The sequence below is a fragment of the Antechinus flavipes genome, chromosome 1 (genome assembly GCF_016432865.1).
Source record: "Antechinus flavipes isolate AdamAnt ecotype Samford, QLD, Australia chromosome 1, AdamAnt_v2, whole genome shotgun sequence".
Lineage (NCBI taxonomy): Eukaryota > Metazoa > Chordata > Mammalia > Dasyuromorphia > Dasyuridae > Antechinus > Antechinus flavipes.
In genome coordinates this window covers 628,284,209-628,310,284 of record NC_067398.1, presented here as the reverse complement: position 1 = coordinate 628,310,284, position 26,076 = coordinate 628,284,209, and the positions used below count along the sequence as shown (strand labels likewise).

The 26,076-nt window shown below is 33.5% G+C and overlaps 1 protein-coding gene across 2 annotated transcripts in view; it reads left to right on the top strand.

Moving 5' to 3' along the window:
• The window catches only part of DNAAF11 (dynein axonemal assembly factor 11), a 95,524-nt gene that overhangs the window by 21,425 nt on the left and 48,023 nt on the right, over positions 1-26,076 (top strand). For both annotated transcript variants that reach the window (XM_051971106.1, XM_051971105.1), the window contains exons 3-6: positions 857-934; positions 10,245-10,417; positions 16,000-16,232; positions 20,211-20,393. In XM_051971106.1, coding sequence (XP_051827066.1) covers positions 857-934; positions 10,245-10,417; positions 16,000-16,232; positions 20,211-20,393 — 667 coding nt within the window. The remainder of the gene's footprint in view (positions 1-856; positions 935-10,244; positions 10,418-15,999; positions 16,233-20,210; positions 20,394-26,076) is intronic.

Below are 26,076 nucleotides of genomic sequence, written 5' to 3'. Positions count from 1 at the left end.
ACATATAGGTCCTTTTCCCTTCTTTAGTATCTCTTTGGGATATAAGCCTAGTAGTAGCACTGCTGGATCAAAGGGTATGCACAGTTTGTATGTCAGAATTTTCAAATGTCAGTGAAGATACATATTAATTAGACTGTAGATTGTGCCTTCTTATAATAGCTCTCTGTAATAGATAACTGCAACATATAAATTAAATATATTTATACTCATTTATTCACTCAGTCATTGGCAAGTCAGACATAAACTCATATGTTTATTGGTTTTAGATGATTTTTGAACTGAGAAACAGCATAGTGGAAATATTGAACTTAGCTCCAAATATCTCATTTCCTATTCTGACCCTCTCATTTACTAAGCCACTGATCTTGTTTTAGTGACATCACCTCTCTGTGTAGTTTTGTCATCATTTGTGAAGTGAAGTATTTAATCTTTTTCTTCATTAGCTGCTTGTAAGGAAAGCATTTACTAAGTCATATGGCCCTATGTAAATGTTAACCATTATTAGAATTTAGAAGCTAGGTTTTTACATTTCTATAGCAAGTAATTCTTTTTATTGTTCAGGCTAGATGGAGTACAAATGTAAGACACAATTTAAAAAAACCTTATCTTTTCACTAATTGACAAAGTATTGTTCACTTTGCTAATTTACTTTACGAAAATAATAATGTTGATCTTTTCTTAAATGATAACAGTAATGTGACAATAAGGAATCATGACTGAGCCCCTATCCTTCAGTACTTCTCATGCTAGCAGCTCTGACTTAAGAGATTGCTTCATTTGGCCTGTCTGTGTGAACCATTTGATGTGTACAAAATGTTTTATAATCAAAACTAATTTAATTATTGGCTTATTTCAGAAAATATTAGCAGACTAAAGAAATTGCAGTATCTGAATTTAGCTTTGAACAACATTGAAAAAATTGAAAATTTGGAAGGTAAGACTTTTCTCTCCAATGTTGAAAATATTTTTAAAACTAAAAGAATAAAGAAATTTGGTTGCTAATACATTTTTAGTTATTTTAATAATATATATTTTTTACTTTAAAGCATTATTTTTTTTATCATTTTTCAGTCATAGAAGATTACACTTATTATACATCTAAGACTTGATGCAGTTTTTCTTGAGCTCCCAGATTTTTTAAATTATTAGGGATTCAGAATTAGTTGTAGGACAAACCTAATAAAAAATTACCAAAGAAATTAATTGTATTGAAATATAGTTACCAAAGTATTAAAAAAGGCAATTAGTTGGTGCAGTACATAGAGTGCTGGGCCTGGAATCAAAAAAACAAAAGTTCAAATCCAAACTCACACTGTTGCTGAGTCTTACTGAGAACATTACTTAATTGCTATCTGCATCAGTTTCCTCAATTGTAAAATGAAGATAATAATAGTATCTACAAGTACTCTTAGTTGAAAGTATCAAATGCAATAATATATATGTGTTTAGAACAATGCCTGTCACAGTACATACAATATAAAGGATAGCTATTGTTATTGAAAAACTTGTATACCCCAGATTTAGAATTGTGATGAAACTATGTATGTGAAAAAGTAATTCAGCATAATTTAAACTTAAAGATAGAGGGTTATTTTGTGTGGTGAGGAGGAATGGATTTAATCAAAAAATGATTTTATAGGATTATAAGATTATAGATTCAGAGCTGGAAGGAACCAAACTCCCCATTTTATAAATAAGGAAACTCAGAAAAGTTAAGGGACATGCCTGAGATCAAATAGATAGTATCTTCCTTACCTGTACAGATCAGAAAATATTTGGTGACATATCATCTTACTTGCCTGGGGCCTTGAGAGGTTGAGACTTAATCACCATAATATAGTCAGTGTATCAGATGTGGACTGGATGCACAAAGTCTTTTGGTCTTAGTTTAGCTCTCACCATATCATGTTTCGTCTCAATATTGGTATACTTCCCTTTTTATAATTATATTTCACATTATATATGTATATATTTATGCACATATATATTTCACATTATATTGATCACATTTAATAGTTTTACAATATACAAAGTATTTTTATCACAGTAATCTTGTGAGACCAATAATAATATTTCCATTTTTACAGGTGAGGAGATTGAATCTTAGAGATGACTTTGCCCTAGCGCACAAGGATAGAAAATGATGGGGCTGGAACTTAAATTCTGGGCTTTTGATTCTTAAATTTACTGTTCCTGCTGTTATACCATGTTGTTTCTTTAAACACATTTCTTAAAAAGTGGCATAGAACTATTTTGTATAAGTTGAATAATGCTTTAAGCATATTATGATATTCTCACCAGCTTCACTTATTTGATGATTATCATCATCATCATTATCTTCCTCCTCATTAATAAGGAATAAACATATTTATCATGTCTTGGGTACACAGCATTCTAGTATGTGCATGCTAATTTCCATATGTAGAATAATCACCTACAGGAGACAGCATACTTGGTAAAATTCCGGAATGGGAATCAGAAGGTATTTATCTCCAGCCTCAAATCCTTACTAACTATATGGCCTTTGGGCATATCTCTTAACTTGTCTCAAAATCCTTACTAATCAAATGAGATTAATAATTGCTCCTATTCCATGGTGTTATTATGAGGATATATGAGCTAATACAAGTAAAATGCAATTAATCTTAGAGCATCACCCAACTATGAGCTATTATTATTACTTTTAACAATGGATTTACAATTCCATCCAAACTCCATTTGTGTTGATAAAAGAATTCAAGAGGAATATGATACTAGAGACTTAAATCACAAATTTCTTAAAAATGGCCAAAGAGAAGACTAGAACTCCCCTATCCATGATGCTATCACTGTTTTATCTCCTACCTCTCCAACTTGAAGAATCTCAATTCTCTGTTCTGTACTTTTCCTTGAAGCCTGTATGGGGTGGGGACTTGGGCACTAATGTATATTAGTATAGTAACTAGTATACTCCTATTTATAACTGGTAAATAGTTGATCATTTTCTGTTGTAATATGTCATGTAAATTATGTTGTCCTTTATGAGATTATAAATTCAACTAAAACAGAGCCTATTGATATATTAGTAAAATGTGATTTATCCAGATTTATCATGGAATGGAGTCTATGACTTTGGGCAAATCACTTCACTTTTGAATTTTCGTTTCTTCAGTAAATGTAAAATGGCTAAAATAATGATGTTGTGAATAAGACATTAAATAGTTTACAAAGTATACCATAAATCTGAGATATTTTTGTTGATGCTTTTTAGTGGATTTATGATTCCTTGATGTATATTCTCTCTTCATTGATACAGATATCCTTATGTTATACCTTATCCTGTGTAACTTCTGTCAGTGTCATTCTGTAACTCCTCCATAGAGGAGATATATTTGATGTGCTAGGGGCCTTCGTCTGATTCTCTTAGCATTTTCAAAGTACTCATACACTACTTGGGCTTGTATTTATTTCTGACAAATTTTAGATTATACATGCCTTGCATCAATGCTTTATTCTACTTCTGGCATACAGAAAATTGTTGTTAACATGTTGTAGCCTACTGACATTCGTATTACATCTTTTAATTATTCTTTTAGTCATTTTCTATTTTTTCCCCAAGCTCATGTTTTTAAAAATGATTTTCTAGCTATATGGCATCACTAAGAGAATTTTGGTATTAAAAAGATGTTTTGGGGGGATTTATTTGGTTTTGGTGGCAGTGAGCAATTGGAATCATTGAAATTACTGCATAATTTTTCCAGTGCAATCCTGTTCCATCTCCCTCTCCAGTTCAATTATGGGCTGTCTTCACTATCTATGTACATTGTTTGACTACCATATGGATATTGATTAAGAAATCTGACAGAATGACCATGGTCTATGTTATAAACTGGGCAATATGTATTTTTATTGATTTTGATTATCTCCTGTGGATATAGTACCTAGATAAATCTCTTTATTATTGCTGCAGATTTTACTGAATCTTTAGAGTATTCTTGTTTTGTTTTTTAGTTTGCCATTTAAAAATTTATCTTTAATTTTCACTATTTGGCTTCTAGGTGGCTGGGTTTTTTTCTAAGTTACTAGTCTATTACAAAATTGCAAAATAATTATGATTCCTATTATTTCCCTGACAATGCCAGTTGGTAAAGTCAAGATCTAAAAAGCTGCCAATGGGCAAGAACATTGGGCTGTGTCCCTAAAGTGAAATTTCATAGGGACAGATGTGAAAATCTACAGTTGGAGTCAAATAATCAACTCCATAAGAAGTATAAAGAAGTTAGATTAGAAAGAAATGTGAGAAAAATTTGGAGTTTTGATACACTGAAAGTCCAACTTGAGCCAGGAATTTTGATTTTTTATGAAATTTAAAAGTTTTTTTTGTTAGAATAAAAGCAGTGCAGCCAGAATTAAGAAGATGTTGAATGATAATATTTTTGTTAAAATCTCTGATAAAATAATGTCTAAGATATTTATAGAGAATTGATAAAAATAGAAGATTAAGAACCCCTTTTTAATGAATCAACAAGTAAAGGACAAGAATAAACAGTTTTCAGAAGAAGAAATATTGTCAACAACCATATCTTAAAATGAACATTACAAATAATAGAAGTAAATGCAGTGACTTTATTTCATACATATAACATTGGCAAAAGTGATAAAAGAGGGAAAGAAACAATATGAGCAGGGCTGTGAGACAATGGGCATACTAATAAACTGTTGGTGAAACTATAACTTCTGTTATATACTTTAGAATTACTTGAGAAAGTTAGCAAACTATATCTATCCTTTGAATTATCAGACCTGCTACTGGATTTATACCTCAAGGAGATCAATGGAATATTTCCACATATACCAAAGTGTTTTTAATAGTGCTTTTTACAGCAAGAAAAAAAATTGCAGAAAAATGAACAAACTGGCAACAGAGTGGATTCTCACTGAACAAACTGTTGTCTGTGAGAGTAAGACAATATTTTTATATAAGAAATGTCAAATATGAATAATTTAGCGAAATGGGAATGTAGGACAATTCCTGGTATACAATGATGCTTAATACATATTTGTTTATTGAGGCAAAAAAGCAAAACAATGCAAATGATAATGCAAATGTAAATGAGAACATTAAGAGATTTTGTAATTCATATTAAATATAATAACCAATGTCTGTTTCAGGGAATTTAAATTCATTTCATCATTATGAAACATCCTTCATCAAAGTAGGGAAGTAGTGAATTATAGATGTGAAATAGCCTTCCAGATGCAGCTAAGGGTACACTGTTTTTTTTTTTTTGTTGTTGTTTGTTTGTTTTTTGTTTTTTTCCTGAGGCAATTGAGGGTTAAATGACTTGCAGAGGGTTAAGTGACTCACACAGGGTCACAGAGCTAGGAAGTGTTGTGTCCGAGACTGGATTTGAACTCAGCTCCTCCTGACTTCAGGATTAGTGCTCCATTCATTCTACCACCTACCTGCCTCAGGTCTACTGTTTTTATTTACCATAGCTACTTTGTCTTTTGTTTTTATTTACCTGCTTTTTCTTATTATATAAAGGATTTTATCAAGGTACAGGGGTGAGAGAATTCTTTGGAAAATGTCTTTGGTGTAACAACAAAATGCATCAATAAAATGTTAAAATGAATATATATATACATACATATATATATATATATTATACACACACACACACACACACACACACACACACACACACACACACACATATATATATTTCCAGGATTTTGTTCCATTTTACTAGCTGAAATCATCACAACACTCCTTTGCATGAAGTGTAGTCAGAAAACTGGGTAATGAGTAATTAATGGAAAAATACATGAAAATATAAAAAATAAAGGATCATAACTTCAGTATATCAACTTACTGAATATTTAGCATTTTTAAATGAATACTGAAATATGAGAGATAAGAACCTACTTGTTCTCCTGTAATACCTGAAATTTATTATTCAATTCCAGTGAGTTCAGTTATCATCTCTACACTAATATCTCCCAGATCTGAACATCCATTCTGAGACAACATCTAGCTCTCAGAATGGATCCTAATAATATCAGTAGCTCTGTATCACCAATTGGCCCTTTGACCCTTTAAACTGGAATTTCAAATTAAATAGGGTACAACCACTATTTATTATCTTTCTTTCAAAAACTACTTGAAAGCACTTCCCTTTTTTTATTCACATACATTTATCATAATGTCTATCTCAATACCTTGCTCTTTTGGAGTTTCATGAGTTGCCAGGTATAGTAAATTCTATCTGCAGCATCTCTCATATTGGTCCCCCTTTTCTTTCCCCATATGGCTATTACTTCAGTTCAAGATCTTATCACCAATTGCTAGGACTATTGTGATAGCTTCCTAATTAGGTCTCCAATCTCTTTCCTTTTCAATCCATCTTTTATCTCTTTTCGATCCATTTTCCACACACATGACAAATTGATTTATCCAAAACATGTATCTTACCATGTTACTACTCCCCTAATATTTTCAGGTTTTCCCCAAAGATATAGCTTACCTTGTTTCTACTCCCCTAGTATTTTTAGATTTATCTAAAGCATATAGCTTTCCATGTTACTATTCCCCTAGTATTTTCAGATTTACCCAAAGCATATATCTTACTATGTTACTACTCCCCTAGTATTTTCAGTATCAAATATAAATTCCTTTGTCATCTAAAAGTCTTCAAAGACGAATTTCAATCTGAAACCAGGCTCCAAATGACAGAGATTTTGCCCCTTACCATTTACTCAATAGATCAGCCAGACTGGTTGGTCTTAAGCATAACACTCTATCTCATGTCTTTGTGCCTTGGCACTGATTCTCACCTTTACCTCTTGTTCCAAAACTCTGTTCAACTTCCACCTTCTCCAGGAGGTCTTTTATTGATCCAGTTACTAATATACCATTCCTACCCAATTACTCTATTTTTTTAATGTAATAATGCATTTTAACATAATAATATATATGTGTGTGTTTATTTTTTTGTTACAGACAAATCATTTTACATCAGGGTATCTTAGGCAGCTTTTTTCTTTTTTTCTGCTTCTTTGGATCACCTCCCTTTCCCTTTGTCTCCTGTAGAGGGCTGAAACTATTGAGTTGATGCACTGAGGTCAGGACTGCCGAGCACTTGAGGCTAACTACCGATTGGACAATATTCTATAAGCATATGCTTGGAAAATGGTCCTTTCCACTATCCCGTGCTGGCTCAATAATTAGTGCATACAGAGGATTGTAGGAGGGACTAGAGGGTGGAGTAAGACTAGTCAGAGGCACTCTTTGGCGGTAGATGAGGGAGAAGGCTAGGGAGAAGGCAGTTGCGGAGATTCTGTTTCCATCCTGTTCAATCCTGCATCTAAGGACCAAGAATAAAGACTGAGAACTTTTGCTTATCCTGATTCCGGCTGATTCTGAGGTATCTTGGGTGCTAGCATGGTTGTCACAGTTTCCCAACAGATATCTTAGGCAATAAAATGATTTAAAAGTATAATTAAGAGGCAGGTAGCTCAGTGACTAGAATGTTGGGGTCTGAATCAGAAAGATCCATGTTCAAATGTGGCCTCAGATACTTGCTCTATGATTCTGAGCAAGTCACAATTACTATCTGCCTTAGTTTCCTCAAATGTAAAATAGGTATCATGAACAGTTCCTGCCTCTCAGGGTTGTTGTGAGAATCAAATAGATACATGTAAAGTGCTTAACTTGGTGTCTGGAAAATAGTAGCTGTTTGATAATGATTGTTTCCTTCCTGTAAATCTTGTGTATTCACATTATTTTAATAAGTATTCCTATCATTCCTGATAATATCAATAGTAGTCTTACCCTATTAAGACAGTACATTGAAGTCTTTTTTTTAGTAGCAAGCAGAAAACTGATGCAGGGAAATTTCACTTCCTTTTTACAGTTTGGTTCAGTGATGGATTTTTAAATCAGAGTAACATGACCACATAGCAATAATTTATGTTGAAATAAATGTGACATATTACAGCATAAATATACTTTTTTGGGGTATATTTTATTGTTCTGTCCTTTCCATTTAATTATATCCTCCTCCTCTAAGCAAATAGAAAAAGAAACATAACAAAATAAGCCATAAAGCTAAAATACATATTACACATAAAATACATAAGGCAAATACAATGCATTGTCTAACAAAAAAAAAAAAACTCATTAGCCATGTCCCAAAATATTTTTGCATTTTAAATTCATCATTTTTCTATCAGGAGGTGATCAAAAAGTCCTTTCATTTTTATTCCTTTGGATTCATGGTTTTTATTACATTGATCAGAGCTTTTTTTTTTTTTTTTTTTTTTCCCTGACCTCCAGATGTGAATCTCCCAAGTTCTGGATATCCCATTGGCATCTCACACTCAATCTCCATAAAACTGAACTGAACTTTCTTCCTTATCCTACTCTTCCTTCCATATTTCTTTCTTTCTTTCTTTCTTTTTTTTTTTTTTTTTTGGCTGAGACAATTGGGGTTAAGTGATTTGTCCAGGTCACACAACTAGGAAGCATTAAGTGTGTGAGGTCAGTTTTGAATTCAGGTCCTCCTGACTTCAGGGCTGGTGATCTACCCACTGCACCACCTACCTGCCCCCTTCCATATTTCTTATGTGTGGGGTACCAGTGTTCACCCTTTCTCTCATGTTTGTAAACCCAAGGTTCTTGTAGACCCCCTTTTCTCCTCACTTTTTTAATAGTCAGTTTTAGAATTGAGTCATTTGCACGTGTTCTATCTATCCCTTGTCTGGAATCCCACTGACAAGATTATCATACTCATGATTTTTATTGCCAGTTTGCACTACTGCAAACCTTTTTAACAAATCTTTCCATATTATCTGTTATGATTTTACCAGAATAGTTTTTCTTACAGCTCTGAGGAAAAAAAAGTTTTCTGTAGCTCTTTGTTGTAAAATCACAGCCTTTGCTCTAAAGGAATCATTATATATGCAACATGTAGTCATTCATTAGTAAGCAAGTGAGAATTCATATTCCTTCACCTGGCATTTAAGACCTTGGCAGTCTTGCACCAATCCTCCTTTTCAGCATTATCTTCTAGTAATCCTCTCTATGTTGTCTGTATTCCAGTTAAATGGGCCTATTCTCTTTCCTCTGAACATGGATGACATTCTTCTGTCTCTGTGTCTTTGTTTAGAACGTTCCTTTGACCTGGAGTGTGTCTTCTCTTCTACCGAATTCCTTCTCATTCTTTAAACTCATCCCAAATAGCTTCTCTTCCATGTACCTCCCATTCAGTCTTCTCACTTTCTATTAGGATCTCACAGAGATTTGTTTCCCAACTCTCCATACTTTTGTGATACCATTATAAAGGAGCTAGAAGGGAGGAGCCTTAGATCAATTTGAGGAATTCCTTAATTAGTTCAATGAGATAATAGAAAATGACACTTTGAAAGTTTCTGAAGGTTTTTCCAGTGAAGGGACTTTGCTGTAGTTGTTGGTGTTGGTGTTCAGTAATTTTCAATTGTGTTTGATTCCTTGTGACCCTTTTTGGGGTTTTCTTGGCAAAGATACAGGAAAAGTTTGCATTTACTCCTCAAAGTCATTTTATGGAAGAGGAGACTGAAACAAATAGAGTTAAGTGACTTGCACACAGCAAGTTCTGAGACTGGATTTGAATGCAGGTCTCTCTGACTACAAGTGTTCTACCCACTGCATCACCTAGCTTTCCCCTAAATCCCTTTGATTGTCTCCCAGTTAATAAGGCTGATGGAGGGCTATCGCCAATGCTGATATTGTACATGAAGTGTTTGTATAGGAATTAGGGACGTTGTTTCCTACATTTGGGAAAAGATATATGCCACAAGTACTTAACATTTATTCTGGAGATTTCCTTGGAGTTAATCTCTCTTAGATGGTTGTGCACACAAAAGACCCTAACATTTTATTAAAGAAATGAATGACTTTTTACCTCTTGTCCCTCACAAATCATTTTGTTATGCAATTCTAATACATTTATCACATGTTATGGTGTTTTATAGTTATCTGTGTGTTGTGTCCTTCTCCTAGTATATGAGTTCCTTGAGATCAAGGAACTTGCATTGCAACTTCTTTATTTCCTCAATTAATTCGTATAATGGCCTGCTTAAATGAGATACTCAAATACACTTAGAAAATTAACCAGTAATTAAGCAGTTATTTATAAATGTTATTGCTGTTTTTGATACTAAGCATAAGTACATGAATTCTTTCCTTACCATTTGGTATTGTTTCACCATTTCCCCCTCCACAGGATGTGAAGGATTGGAAAAACTTGATCTGACAGTAAATTTTGTTGGAGCATTGAGCAGCATTAAAATTCTTCGACATAATATAAATCTTAAAGAAATTTTTCTTATGGGTAATCCATGTGCAGACTTTGAAGGATACCGAGAGTTTGTGGTTGCTACTCTTCCACAATTGCAAGTATGAATATTTTAATGGTTCCACATATTTCAATACATTGTCCTAAACTGAGCTCATTATCTTTCTCTTCAGACTTTCCCTTCTTCCAAATATTGCTAATGCTTTCTAGGACAGAACCATCCTTAGTCCCCCAAATTCACAACATAGATGTCTCACTGCACATATCCAATCTGTGGCTAAGGCCTATCAATTTTACCTCTGTCACAGCTCTCCTTCTCTCCTTGGACACTTGTCACCAACCTGATGCAGGTCTTATCACCTTACCCCCGAACTATTGGAGTAGACTGCTGATACATCTGCCTGCTCACTCAAGTCTAGATTCTATTCATTTAAGTAATGTAGCTAAAACACAGATTTGACCATGTCACCCTTCCCTCCACTTAATTCTTTCACTCCTCACCCCACATACTCTTTGATCCACTACCCCCAGCAATCTGATTGTTCTATGAACAAGACACTCTTACCTTCTTAGTCTGGGTATTTTCTCTGGCTTTCCCCTATATGTGGAATGCTTTCCTTCTTCATATTTACTACTGCCTTTCCTGGTTTCATTTAAGCCCCAGCCAAAAATCCCATCTTCTACAGAAAGCCTTTCTCAATCTCTCTTAATTCTAGTGTCTCCCTTGTTATTTCCTATTTATATAGTTTGTCCATATTTGTTTGCTTGTTGTTTCTCCCTTTAGTTTGTGAAATCCTTGACGACAGATATTTTCCTTTGCTTTATTTTGTTTTTAAGTAGTCCCAGGATTTAAGCATTTTGCCTTGCAAATAATAGGTACTTAATAATAATTTAACTGACAACATAAAAATTCTAAAATTTAAAAATTAGAGTCATGTTAAATTTGTTCAATTTTATCAGCAGATAAGATCTCTACATAGGTGGATCATATAGATAACTGATGTTTTTTACGTTTAAGGTTTGAAACTTTTTGTATTTTAATAGTCTTTATGGAGACCATTCTAAAGGGAATAAATATTTCTCTGCCTTATTAAATAAAATATAATGAACACAATTTGGCCTTTTCTTAAGGAAATAGCATATAATATCTATAAATTATTATACTATATTACTTTGAGAGATTATTGAAGATTTCAAGGTTTTTTAATTTGTATACTAAGTGGCCCCAGATTTATAAATTTGTAGATATTGTTGTTTGTCCTTTATGCTCGAAGAAGATCAAAATAACATAACATCATCAGGGTCAATGTACAATGTATCTGACTGTGGTTGATCTTTCCAATACTAACTTGGAAGGTTCGACTATAGGTTGGACACAAACAGTCTGGGTGACCATTTGGGAGGGATATATCTCTAAATGCATTTGTAGGTAAAATCACAATGTGTCCTTCAGTAATAATTCTGTTTTTATGAATATTTCTTTAGAGTGGGCTTTTTTCAACACTATTTTATTTTTCCAATTACATGTAAAGATAGTTTTCAGTATTTATTTTTGTAAAACATTGTGTTCTAATTTTTTCTCCTTGCCTCTCTCCTCCCCAAGAGAACAAGCACTCTGATAATAAGTTAAATATAAAAAATTCTTTTAAACTTATTTCCATATTTAATTTATTTTTAATATTAATTTTTTATAATTCTGAGTTCTAAATTTTCTCTCTTCTTTCTGCCCTCCATTCATTGAAAAGGCAAATGATATGAGATCAGTCATACAGTGAGGTCATGCAAAATATATATCTATATTAGCCACTTTGCAAAAACAAACGAAGCAAGAAAAATAAAGTGAAAAAAGAATGCTTCATTCTCTCTCTGGAAGTGATTAGCATTTTTCATCATGGATCATTTGAAATTGTCTTGGATCATTGTTTTGGATCAAGTCATTCACAATTGATCATCCATATGATATTGCTATTACTATGCATAATGTTGTTCTGATTCTATTCAATTTGAATTTAACTTTATATTAAAATTTCCCAGGTTTTTCTGAAACCCTCCTGCTTATTATTTCTTAGAGCATAATAGTATTCCATTAAAATCATATGCCAACAACTTTTTCATCCATTGCCCATTTGATAGGTATCCCCTCAATTTTCAATTCTTTGTTACCACAAAAAAGCTGTTATAAATATATTCATATATTTAAGTCTTCTGCCCTTTTCTTTAAGCTTTTTGAGATACAGATGTAGTGGAATTGCTGGATCAAAGGATATGCAGTTTTATAACCCTTAGATTGTATTTCCAAATTCTTCTTTAAAATGGTTGACTCAGTTTATAATTCCACCAATAGTGTGTCGATATCTTTATTTTTCCACATCCCTTCCATCATTATTTTCCATTTTTGTAATGTTAGCTAATATCTCAGAGTTGTTTTAATGTCTATTTCTCTAATCATTAGTGATTTAGAATAAGTTTTCCTATGGATTTTGATACTTTTGATTAGAGATTAGTACAACTATTTTTGTTTTTGTTATGAGCCATAACAATGTTGACTTTTCATTTAATTTTTGAGTGTAATTGATATCTTCCCTTTCTTGGTTTCATTTTTGAAAGTAATTTCCCATGATATCCTCAAGCTGGAGAGCATGTTCAGGCCATTAGGGAAATTATGTTTCCTTGGTTTCCCTGGAAATCATCCCTCATTCAGACCAGAAACTATAACTAGTGCAGGTTGATTGAGGCTTGTATTCCCTCAGGGGATTAGCAATCAACATATCTCCTTTAAGAGGCAGAGTGCCAGTTTTAGCCATGGAAATTTTGGGGAACATGAAATACATAAAATTAAACTTCTGGGTATGATTTTTTTTAATCTATATCATATCTTACTGAGACCCAGCAAGCCTGACCTGGTTCTAGCTTTGCAAAAGCCTCTTCTTGCCATTGTTTTTGACTAAAGATATTTCTATTAGTTAGCTTGAGACTTAAAGGTTCTTTAGGATCTGAACGTCTTTTAACTGACTCAGTGTTTGCAGCTATTTATTAATGTAAGAAAATCACAAAATTATTGAATACCAGAGTTGAAAGGAACCTCAAAGACCATCTAGTCCAGCCTCAATGGAACAATCCTGTTCCTTCTCTGGCAGTCCATTCATTTTTTGGGTCTGTTAGGAACTGTTTTTCACATTGATCTGAAGTCTGCCTGTGCCATTTTCATCTCTTATTCTTAGTTCCATTCTTTGACTCTAAGCAAAAAAAACACTTGAAGGCAATCCAACTCACACAGGGCAAGCGCTCACATGGTGGTCAGAAAAACACAAAGACATTCTTATACTCTTTAAGAACTTTAGAATTGAATGTTCACATGGATCATTTGTGCCTCACTTGAGGTAGAACATTCTGAGCTCATACTGGTCTGATTAACACAGCCAGACATACTAACTTGACTCTAAGATAGTGATAATTTGGTCTTCTTTGAGAGTAAAGGACAACCACTTACCAATGTGCCAGACACTATTTTAGCACCGAGAACACCAAGACCCATGACTGAAATTTAGTTTAGTAAGATTATCTTTTTTTTTTTTTTTTCTGGGTAAGTAAAATGGGGTGGGGATGGCTTTGAATATATTTCAGGAAATTCGGGAACCAGGTAATGGGAGTATACTGGAGAACATTTGGGTGAATGAAAGCAGAGACCTAAGTGATACTATCACTGAAGTATATCCCAGGAAGTCAGGAACTAGATGAGGAAAGGAGTTCACAGGCTTGGCTCTGAGACATGTTATTACAGAGATGGAGAACTCGTTATCTTCTGCTCTTTTTCTACCAAAAGCAGAGTAGCTAATCATTTTTTTGCTTTCCTCACTGATAATTTTATCTCTCCAAAGCCTGGAGAAACCAATAAGGAAAATTGTATTTTAGATTTCATTCTTATTAATGGGGAAGAGGAGATTATTATGGTGGAATCATCTTGTGTGATGGCACTTCTTATCTCTGACCTAGTTTCCTCATTCTGTCTCTGTCTGAAGTCTCTCCTTAAATCCATTCTCCAAACAGCTGCTGAAATAATAGTCCCAAAACAATCTTTGACTACATTACTCCCCTTCTTAGGACCTTCAGGGGTTCCCTTTTACTTCTAGGATCAAATATACTTTCTGTTTTTGAAATTTTAAACCCCTGACAAACTAGCTCCAAACTTGCATTCCAGCCATATGAATTACCCTCCTTCACACATTCTTCATTCTAGCCAAATTGATCTGTCTATACCATTCCTTCTTTTGTCCCCAAACCACCCTACCCATATTGCTTGGAATTAGAACCATAGAAAGCAGGGATTTTTTTTTTTGCCTCTTTTTTGTATCCACAGTATTTAGCTCAGTGCCTGGCACATGGTATAGGAACTTAATAAATGTTTATTGATTGATTGGAATGCATTTCTATTTCATCTTTACCTCTTTGAATTTCTTTTTTTCTTTTAGCTCATACTTCTTTCTACATGAAGTCCTTCCCTCCATCTGCCAGTGCTTTTTCCCTATTTCCCTTGCATTTTATACACACACACACACACACACACACACACACACACACACACACAGGCTGTTTGTCCTATAGGATTTTAAGTTCCATGAAGGCAAGTACAATTTCATATTTGTCCTTAATATCCTCAGTGCTTGAGCACTGGCACATAGCAAATACTTAATTGATTGTGGAGAGATAAAATTTCACAGTAGAAATAAGATTAGAAGAGATGGCAAGCTCTCAAAACTGAAATTCTGACAACAATATCTTTAGAACATACTTCCAAAGAGTAGGAAAAAGACAATTATTTAAATATATCAATATATATTCATTTATGTTACTTTAAAACCCAGACTTTATTAAAACATGAAGAAAATGGAACAGAGCTAATCATTGACAGAACTGTTAATTTAACATTATTATTACTGGCGAAGATAATTAGCAAACTATATTGTTTTAATAGCATATAATGAGCTTTAAATTATTCCTTTTAGCTATTGTATTTGATGAATATCAAATATTTATCAGAAGCTTACATATTTTGTCATTTAGTTCATAAGGATTTACTAAGCACCTACAATATGTCAGGCACTATGTGTGCAAAATTTTGGGGATACAAAAATTAGTCTTTGCAGTCAAGAAGATTATAGTCTAATGAAAGAGACAACACACATGCACCTATGTATAAACAAAATATATAAATTAGGAACAGTCACAGAAGGAAGGCGATACTAATTAAAGAGATCTGGGAAAGGCTTCCATTAAAAGGTGAAGCTTTAGCTAAAACTTGAAGGAAGCCAGGAAAATAGGAGACAGAGATGATGGTGTATGTAGCATGGAGAACAAACCTTGAAAACAGTTGGAATGTCTTGTATGAGTACAAGTAAGGAGGCCAATGTCATTGGATTGTAGAGTACATGGGAGGGATTAAGGTATAAGAAGACTAAAAAATAAGAAGAGGTTAAAATTGTAAAGGGTTTTAGCACCAAATAGGGTTTTATATTTGATTCTGGAGGTAATGGAGTTATTTTTCATGCATTATTTATGTCTCTTATGAAATTCATGTAGTTATAATATTCCCGCCAAGGTCAACATAAAGTCAATTTGAATCCCTACTTTTAAAAAATCATTTTATTATTATTTTTGTTTATTATGATTATGATTTTATTATAAGCGTTTGGATGGCAAAGAAATAGAGCGATCAGAGAGAATTAAGGCATTGCAGAACTACCCAGTAATTGAAGAGAAAATCAGAGAACAGGAAACGGCTTATTGCCTCAAAAGATCCAAAGAGAAAAAAGAGGCTGAGAGAAAACTTCAAGAAGAGGAAGAGAAGGAAAAATGGAAGGAAAACAAAAGTAATCCAGGCTTCGATGGACGTTGGTACACAGACATCAACAACACTATGTATGTAAACTAACATTCATATTTAGTGTTACCATTACTCCTCTATCTTATTTTATATTTCAGTCACTTGTGGATATATTGCATTGTTTTTCATATGCAAAATAAACTCAGCATGGACAGATATTATGGAATCCCTGCCAGCACCTAGTATGGAAATTTGCACATAGCTAATAAATGATTGTTGAATTGAACAGAAATATTTTGCGCTTTATAAAATTAGTGGTTTAATCTATCAGACAACAAACATTAAGCATTTGTAATGTTCCAAGAACTGTAAAATGCAAGGAAAACCAATGAAAAGTAAAAAAAAAAAGACTCACAAAAAATTTACATTCTAATAGGGAAGACAATGGGCAGATAAAGAAGTATAGGTAAGAAATATTAAAAAAAAAAGAAAAAAGAAAGAAAAAAGCAAAGAAAATCCAGAGAGCCGATGAACATTGACCATAGAGTTGAAGACATTAGCAGCTTCAGGGATCAGGAAAGGCCTGCAGAAGGTGATATTTGAACTGATGTTTGAAGGGGGTGTAGAATTCTAAGAAATAGAAATGACGAGAGCATTCCATAGACATTCCATGCACACTGGCATAGAAATAGGCATTGGAGACAAAGAAAAGTCAATCTTAGGAATAATGTGTAAGAAGACTAGGTAGATATGAGGGTACATGTTGAGAATAGCTTTACATGTATAAAAAGAAAAGAGAAAAGGGTTCAGAATATAGCTTTGGAGGACATTTGTAGTTAGTATACATGTCATAAATGAAGATGTAGCAAAGGGAGCTTTGATGGAGTCAAATAGATAGAAGAACTAGGAGAGAGATGTATCCAAACAAACAAACATAAAAATGAGAATATCCAGAAGCCAATGTCAAAGACTACAGAGAGGTCAAGAAATTTCTATATTGAAAAAAGAGAATTAGAGTTGGCAATGAAGAGATCATTGATAACTTTGAAGAAAGTAGTTTTAATTGAAGGTTAAGATTGGAAGCCAGATTGCAGAGAGAGTGAAGGATGAAAGGAAGGAAATAAGCATTTATTAAGTGCTTAGTATGTGCCAGGCATTGTATTAAGCACTTTGCAAATATCTCATTTTAACTTCACAACAACCCTGGAGAATAGGTGCTATAATTATCTCCATTTTACAGTTGAAGGAGACAAATGTTAAATGATTCAACCAGGTTTATACAGCTAGTAAATATCTGAGGCAGGTCTTTCTGACTCAGCATTGTTAGTAGCAAAGCCAATATCTAAATTGTTATTGGCAACTAAAATTTATCACTGCAGGTCAGATAATGGGAGAAGGAAGTGGAATTATGTTAAGAAATTGATTAAAATGCCCATTACCCTCATGATGCCTTTGGGAAAAAGAGAGGGGTGAGTAATGTGCAATGGGAGTCCACCTTCTGGCATCCAAAATGATGGAGCAGATTTAGAGCCAGAAATAAAACATCATGGATTTTAAGAAGAATCAGTCAATCAGTGATAAATATAAATAAACAAACAAAATAAATAATCAAATGAATAAATACATTAAAAAACATTTATTAAAAGGTGACACTATGTTAGGTGCTAAGGATAGTACATGAAACAATCCCTACTCACAAAAAGCTTACATTCTGTATTATTAGAAAATAGTGTAAAATTACACTATTATATAAATTATATTTATTATAGTATATATTATACAATTACAATTATATAATATATAGTTATATAAATACTTTATATAATATTGTACAATAATATATAAAGGCAAAATTGTGAAATAAAAGGTAGCATAAAAATGGGTTTGATGCACATTCAGACCATGTCTGGACATTGTCACTTATAGGGAAAACTCCTGGGAATGCTAATGGGAAGCAGAAAAGCTGGTGCATGCATATCTGCTTCTGCATCAGTACCCAGTGTTGTTGGGAGCATCTTTTTCCCATTAGAATTCTGGATAGAACTTATCTTTTCTTTAAATCTGCCTATTTAAGCAGAGTTGATTTATCTGCGTGTTTGCCTGGAGTACAGGACTTTATTCATACTAGAGACACAGTGATATACAAGAGGCTGCCCAGAGGGCTGTTCCTTCCCAGGTTAGGTCATACAGCCCCAGAAAAAAGTCAGAGTTTGGGCCTTCTTTTATTTGTACTTTTCAGTTCCAAATAAAGGGAATGGAGTCTGTCCTAGCAGTGTGACTCATAGGAATATTTGGGTTCAGTATCCTGGGCTCAGCATTATAGTCAATTGACCAGGGAATCCTTGAGGACCAAGGTCTAGGTAGCCAGCCCAGTGGAGTTTTGGACTTGATGGTGAAGAACTAATAAGTGAGTTAGGCTGTGAGCTTTATCACCTTTCCACTTTCAAGAGGCTAAGTGCAAGGAAAGGAACTTAGAGGTATTGGCTGTTGACAGTGTTTTCAAGGTTTTTTGCTAAGAAGGAAAGAAGATATAGAGAATGACAACTATTGGAATGGCAGCCTCTAATAAGGGGTTTAATGGACATTCTAACTTTTTGTAAGGTCTACTGAAATTAAATCAATATCTATTGCTGTGGTACCATTGCTTTTCCACTGAAGGCAAAGTAGGATACATAGAGGTTTGAGGCTTTACTGTTGTGTTGTTTATGATATTGGACACCTGAATATGTTTGTAGGAGGAGAAGTAAGCAATAGAAAGGGAGAGACTGAAGATGCACAGGACAGATGAGGTGTTTGATGCAACCAAGGCCTGGAGGAGCTTGGGATGAATGAGGTGCTAGGTATGTAATTTAGGATATCTCTTTCTCTAAAACAGGGAAAATGGAAGACCCCAGGAACCTTGAGAGAAAAAAGAGAAGATTTGTAGCAGTTAGTGTGGGCATCAGAAGCATGGAGTAAGAGATGGGAAGACATCCCAGAGACTCTCTAGTCCAATTTATCCTTGAGCTATAATCCACTTTATAGTATGATTCATAAATGATTTTCCAGGTTATGCTTGAGGACAAATCTACTACCTCCTTAGGTATCTCATTACATTTTTGGATAGCTTTAACTTTTAGGCAATTTTCCCTTATACTGAGCCAAAATTTTTGTAGCTTCTTATTGCTTTCTGGAACCAAAAAGAACAAGTGTACTCCATATTTCAAGAGTTAGCCTTTGAAATATTTAAAACCAATTAGAATCATTGAATTCTACTCTGACCTTTTAATTTTTTCAGGGAGGAAACATAATTCTCCAAAGTGAGGTATTTCACAATTAGGAGTCTGGTGATTTTGATAGGGAACTCTTTGGTAAAGAAATTTCCCTTAACAATGTAGGTCACGTGCTGTTAAGTTGTTTCAGTTATATCTGATTCTCTGTGATCCCATTTGGTGTTTTCTGGGCAAAGATACTTGGAGTAGTTTGCCATTTCCATCTCCAATTCATTTTACAGATAAAAAAACTGAGGCAAACAGGATCAAGTTACTCTCTCAGCTTCACATAGCCAGTATGTATCTGAGGCTGGATTTGAACTCTTGTCTTTCTGACTCTGGACTCCGTACTCTCTATATACTATATTATCCAGTTAACCCTTGTAACAGGTCATTACTTCTCTGCAGCTTAAAATCTTAGAACAATGCCTAGAGCACTAATAGGTTAATTCATTTGCCAGAGATCTCAAAACCAGTAAATGTTTGAAATTGCCTCTTTCTCTTACACCAAAATATTTCTTTTGCAAGTCATTGAAAGGGTTGCTCAGTAGCAGCCATTTACAAAATCTTTAAAAATCAGGACAGGGCAATGTTTTATCATTATAAATGAGCTGACTTGAGAGTATACAGAATCCTCTCTACTGTCTTCCTTCTTTTGATCCTTGCAGCAAAATTCTCTATTCAAAAATATTTCTTTTGTTTAATAGCTATTTTCTCAGTTTTGATAGTCATTCTATAAGGTGACAGTTATATCATTATGCTCTAATGTGAAAAAAACCCTTGATTTTACTATTTTCATGTACTTCACTTTTGTTCTTTTAGTCCATATTCTGTGCTTCAGAGGAATGAAAAAGAACATCCAGAGATAGAAGAAAACAAAGTTAATAAAAAGACACCAGATGAATTGGAGAAAGAATTCTGGGAGAAGCCCACATTGTATAGCCCTGAGTCTAGACTAGAAACTCATCGATACTTGGAAAAACAAAGGAATAAAGAGAAATCAAGGTATTGTTGCTAATCTGTACCTTAATAACTAATTAAATTCTTATAGATTTCTCAGAAATCACATTTCTTTATTCACTGATTATTTTAGAACTTTAGCCTAAAATTCTTATTAGTGTATTTTAGTTTTCCTTGCTAAATACAATGTCTTGGACCTTCTCTTATTAAACATTACCAAAATTTTTCTAGGAATAAACTTAGTCCTTTACACCATCATTGAATATGCAAATTAGGATGATATTGAATAGTTTATGGGTGATTTTTTTATAATAGTTTTTTTTTTATTTTTCCAAATACATGCAAAAATAGTTTTTAACATTCATCTTTATAAAACCTTGTGTTCCAAATTTTTCTCCCTGTTTTCCACCCTTACCCTTCCCTTGATAGCAAGCAATCCAATGTAAATTAAAAATGTGCAATTCTTTTAAAATATTTCCATATTTGTCATGTTGCACAAGAAAAATCAGGTCAAAAGGAAAAAGAAACACGAGAAAGAAAAAAACTCAAGCAAACAACAAGAAGAAAAAAGGTGAAAATATTATGCTTTGATCCACATTCACTCTCCATAGATCTCTCTGGATACAAATGGCCCTTTTTATCCCAAGTTTTTGCAATTGTTTTGAATAATTCATTGTTGAAAAGATCACATAATCCTCTTTTTTCTATATATAGTGTTCTCTCGGTTCTGCTCACTTCACTCAGCATGAGTTCATATTAAGTCGTTCCATTCAGCCTACTCATTGTTTCTTATAGAACAGTGATATTCCATTAAATTGTTATACCATAATTTATTCAGCCATTCTCCAACTGATGGGCATCTACTCAATTTCCGGTTCTTTACCACTATAAGAAGGACTGCTGCAAATATTTTTGCACATGTGGGTCCTTTTCCTTTTTTTATTACCTCTCTGGGATACTGGCCCAGTAGAGACATTGCTGGATCAAAAGATATGAAATTTTACAGCTTTTTGGGCACAATTCCAAATTGCTCTCCAGAATGGTTGGATTAGTGCACAACTCTACAACAATGCATTAGTGTTCCTTTTTCCTGACATCTCCCACAACATTTATCATTATCTTGTCACTTTAGTCAATCTGATAGATGTGAAGTGGTATCACAGAGATATTTTAATTTGTATTTCTTTAATCAATAGTAATTTAGAGCATTTTTTCATATGACTAGAAATGGCCTTTTTTTTAATCTGAAAATTGTCTGTTCCTAACCTTTGATCATTTAAATATCAATTGGAGAATCGCTTATATTCTTATAAATTTGAGTCAATTCTCTTTTTTAAAAAATTTGTTAGATATTTCTTTCTTTTTTTTCATAATTATAACTTTTTATTGACAGAACCTATGCCTGGGTAATTTTTTACAACATAATCCCTTGCACTCACTTCTGTTCCAACTTTTCCTCTCCCTTCCTCCACCCCCGCCCCAAGATGGCAAGCAGTCCTATACATGTTAAATATGTCACAGTATATCCTAGATACAATATATGTGTGCAGAACCGAAGAGTTCTCTTGTTGCACAGGAAGAATTGGATTCAGAAGGTATAAATAACCCAGGAAGAAAAACAAAAATGCAAACAGTTTATATTCATTTCCCAGTGTTCTTTCTTTGGGTGTAGCTGCTTCTGCCCATCCTTGATCAATTGAAACTGAGTTAGACTTTCTCTTTGATGAAGAAATCCACTTCCTTCAGAATACATCCTCATACAGTATCGTTTTTGAAGTATATAATGATCTCCTGGTTCTGCTCATTTCACTTAGCATCAGTTCCTGTAAGTCTCTCCAAGCCTCTCTGTATTCATCCTGCTGATTATTTCTTACAGAACAATAATATTCCATAACATTCATATACCACAATTTACTCAACCATTCTCCAATTATGGGCATCCATTTATTTTCCAGTCTCTGGCCACTACACACAGGGCTGCCACAAACATTTTGGCACATACAGGTCCCTTTCCCTTCTTTAGTATCTCTTTGGGGTATAAGCTCAGTAGTAATACTGCTGGATCAAAGGGTATGCACAGTTTGATAACTTTTTGGGTATAATTCCAGATTGCTCTCCAGAATGGTTGGATTCATTCACAACTCCACCAACAATGCATCAGTGTCCCAGTTTTCCCACATCCCTTCCAGCATTGCGCATTATCTTTCCCTGTCATTCTAGCCAATCTGACAGGTATGTAGTGGTATCTCAGAGTTGTCTTCATTTGCATTTCTCTGATTAATAATGACTTGGAGCATCTTTTCATATGGCTAGAAATAGTTTCAATTTCTTCATCTGAGAATTGTCTGTTCATATCCTTTGACCATTTATCAATTGAAGAATAGAATACATTCTCTACATATTTAGAAATTATGTCTTCAGAAATACTGGATGTAAAAATTTTTTCCCAGTCTTCTGTTTCCCTTCTAATTTTGGCTGCATTGGTTTTGTTTGTACAAAACCCTTTTAATTTAATGTAATCAGAATTATTAATATCAATCAAATCACTCAAAATAAAAATATATCAGTAATCAAAATTTTGTATTTCATAGTGTTAGAAATGATTATTTAGAGAATCAATGAGTATATAAATACACACACACACACACACACACACACACTGATTTAATATAATCAAGGTTGTTATCACCATAGTCACCAAATTTTTAAATAATAGTTAATGTATATATGTGTATAAATATCTATAAAAAAATAAAAAAATCTAAACAAATAAATATCTGTATTTCTATCTCTTATGTTCTGTGCATCAGTTTCATTTATCTGTTGTTTGTCATCTCTTATTTTTCTATGTTTATCATCCATCTATCTTTATCTCTCTCTATCTATCATCTGTCTGTCTATAGCTTTTAGGTTTGTGAAATATTTTTAAAACATTATTTCACTCCTCACAAAAAATGCTGTGAAATAACAGATTCTCTTATAACTTCCATTTTACAGATAGAAAAATTGAAACTGAGAGAGGCTTAGGGATTTGCTCAGGGTTATAAACCTACTAGGAAATATTTAACAGAATTAGAACTCAGGTCTTCCTTACAAGTCCAGTGTTATCTCCATTATACCATTTAGTTACCATGATTCCTAGAAGAATTTATGTTTTTAAAAAAGTTCCTAAAATAATAAATGTGATAATAATGGCTTATCTTTTCATTATACTTTATAATTTACAGAGAACTTTAACGTACATTTTGAGTTTGATTCTTTGAAAGAGCATCATTTTCATTAGCATGAATAATACTTCCCCTAATACAGATTACTGTCTTCCTTCTGGTCTTGAGTTGTGGTAGCCAGTTTCTGGTGAGGCGCCACTTTGCATTTAACAACATGAGACCTTAGAAAACAGATACAATATGTCATTGACTTTGAATTCAAAACCTTTCCAAACTGATAAGACCTATCAGAAATTATATTTCACTGCTATAGCTTTTGAGAATCCAGAGTTATTTTTAGCAAAACATGATAATAGGGGTATTTTCCTTTCACAGAAATGTTTTATTTGATGAACAGATTTGCTTGTGCTCTTATTAAGTTCTTTCATTAAGAGTTTGCATTAATAACTAATTGGCCATTTTGGTTGACTATAAAAATATTCTATCTTTCCTCTGAAAATAGAAGCAGATCTGTAGTCTTATGAAAAATGCTTTCAATCACTATTGATTAGAGAAATGCAAATTAAAACAACTCTCAGGTATCACCTCACGTCTATCAGATTGGCAAAGATGACAAAAAAATAATAAAATTTGGAGGGGATGTAGAAAAGCTAGGATTCTAATGCATTATTGGTGGAGTTGTGAGCTGATCTAACTATTCTGGAGAAAAATTTCAAACTGCCAAAGAGCTATAAAATTGTGCATACTTTTTGATCCAGCACAACTACTATTAGATCAGTATCCAAAAGAGATCTTAGAAAAGGAAAAAGGACTGACATATACAAATATATTTTATAGCAGGTGTTTTGATGGTGGCAAAGAATTAGAAATCAAGGGGATGCCCATCAATTGAGGAATGACTGAACAAGTTGTGGTATATGAATGTAATGGGATATTTTTGTTCTATAAGAAACAATCGGCAGGATAATTTCAGAAAGACCTGGAGAGACTTACATGAATTGATATTAAGTAAAATGAGAAGAACCTGGAGAACATAATAAACACAATAGCAACATTGTATGATGATAAATTATGAGAAACTTAGCTCTTTTTTTTTTTTTGGCAATACAGTAATCCAACACAATTCCAATAGACTTGTGATGGAAAAATATCATCCATATCCAAAGAAAAAACTATGGAGACTGAATGCAGATCAAAGCATACTATTTTCACTTAAAATTTCTTTTTCTTTTCTTATGGTTTTTTCCTTTTGGTCTGATTTTTCATTTATAACATGATTACTATGGAAAAACATGTTATATGAATGTAGCTATAGGATTGATGACTGTCTTAGTGGGGAAGAAATGGAGGGAGAAAAAATTTTAATTAAATATCTTTAAAAATTAACATTGAAAATTGTCTATACATAATTGGCAAATTAAAGAAGTTATCAATACATTTAATAATAATGGATAGCATTTATATATTGCTTTGACCTTTCCAAATACTTTACAGATATTGTCTCATTTTATCCTTGAAAGATTGGGAGGTGAAGGGTAGGAATGGAATAAACAGGCAAAATTTTAAAAGTATTTTATCTCTTCTGATCCTCATAACAACTCTGTAAGGTAGCTGCTATTATCCCTATTTTACAGTTGAAGAAATTGAAGTAAAGAGAAGTGACTTGCCCAGGATCATACAGCCAATAAGTATCTGAGTTGGATTAGAACTTGGGTCTTTTCAACTCCAGTACAGCTCTCTCTTCCCCGTACATTTGGCTGCCTTTTTAAGTATCTTTATCTAAGAAAAAACACAAAATGAAGCACAAGTATCTTCCCAATCCCCATGATAAAGATCAAAAGGCAAATTTAATTTAAAAAAAGAGCATATCGCAGAATGGCTGCTAGTGATTTCATGCATTTTTCTTTACTAATAAAAAAAGCAAGATTGGAGGCAAACTGAAAAACAGGTTTTGCCCCAAACATCTGTTTGCTGTATATTACATGATGCTATAGTCATCTATATACTGTTCTAACTGTTAATTCATGAAACTATTATGATGTATTATAAATTGTAGCTTTAAATAAATACAAGGCTCTGCACACAAGGTAGGGAAGTAATTTGGCAAGCATCTAGATAAGCCATAAATAAAATAGGATAGCCATTCATTATTGGCACTCCCCTAGCCACACTTGGGTTTTCAATGTGTATATCTCCTCACATGTTTGATTAAAAACCATAGATCTCCCATGCAGGAGTATGGAGGAGAGGCAACTCTGAAAATACGTGCAAAGATAAACAAAAACATAAATTTGGGCACAGGATTTGGGAACTGAGTTCAACAATAGCTATAAAGCTGACATAGGTTTTCTTTAGTTGCCATTTTTCCTTCACTCATGTGAGACCTGACCGGAGGTTGGCTTTTGCTCCTCCTTTTGGACATCTGTGTAGTCATTGCACACACATGCACATGCACACAAACTCACACACATGCACACACACATGCACATGCACATGCACATACACACACACGCACACTTGCATGGCCTAGAGGTAGGATGCACATGGGAATATATGAATGG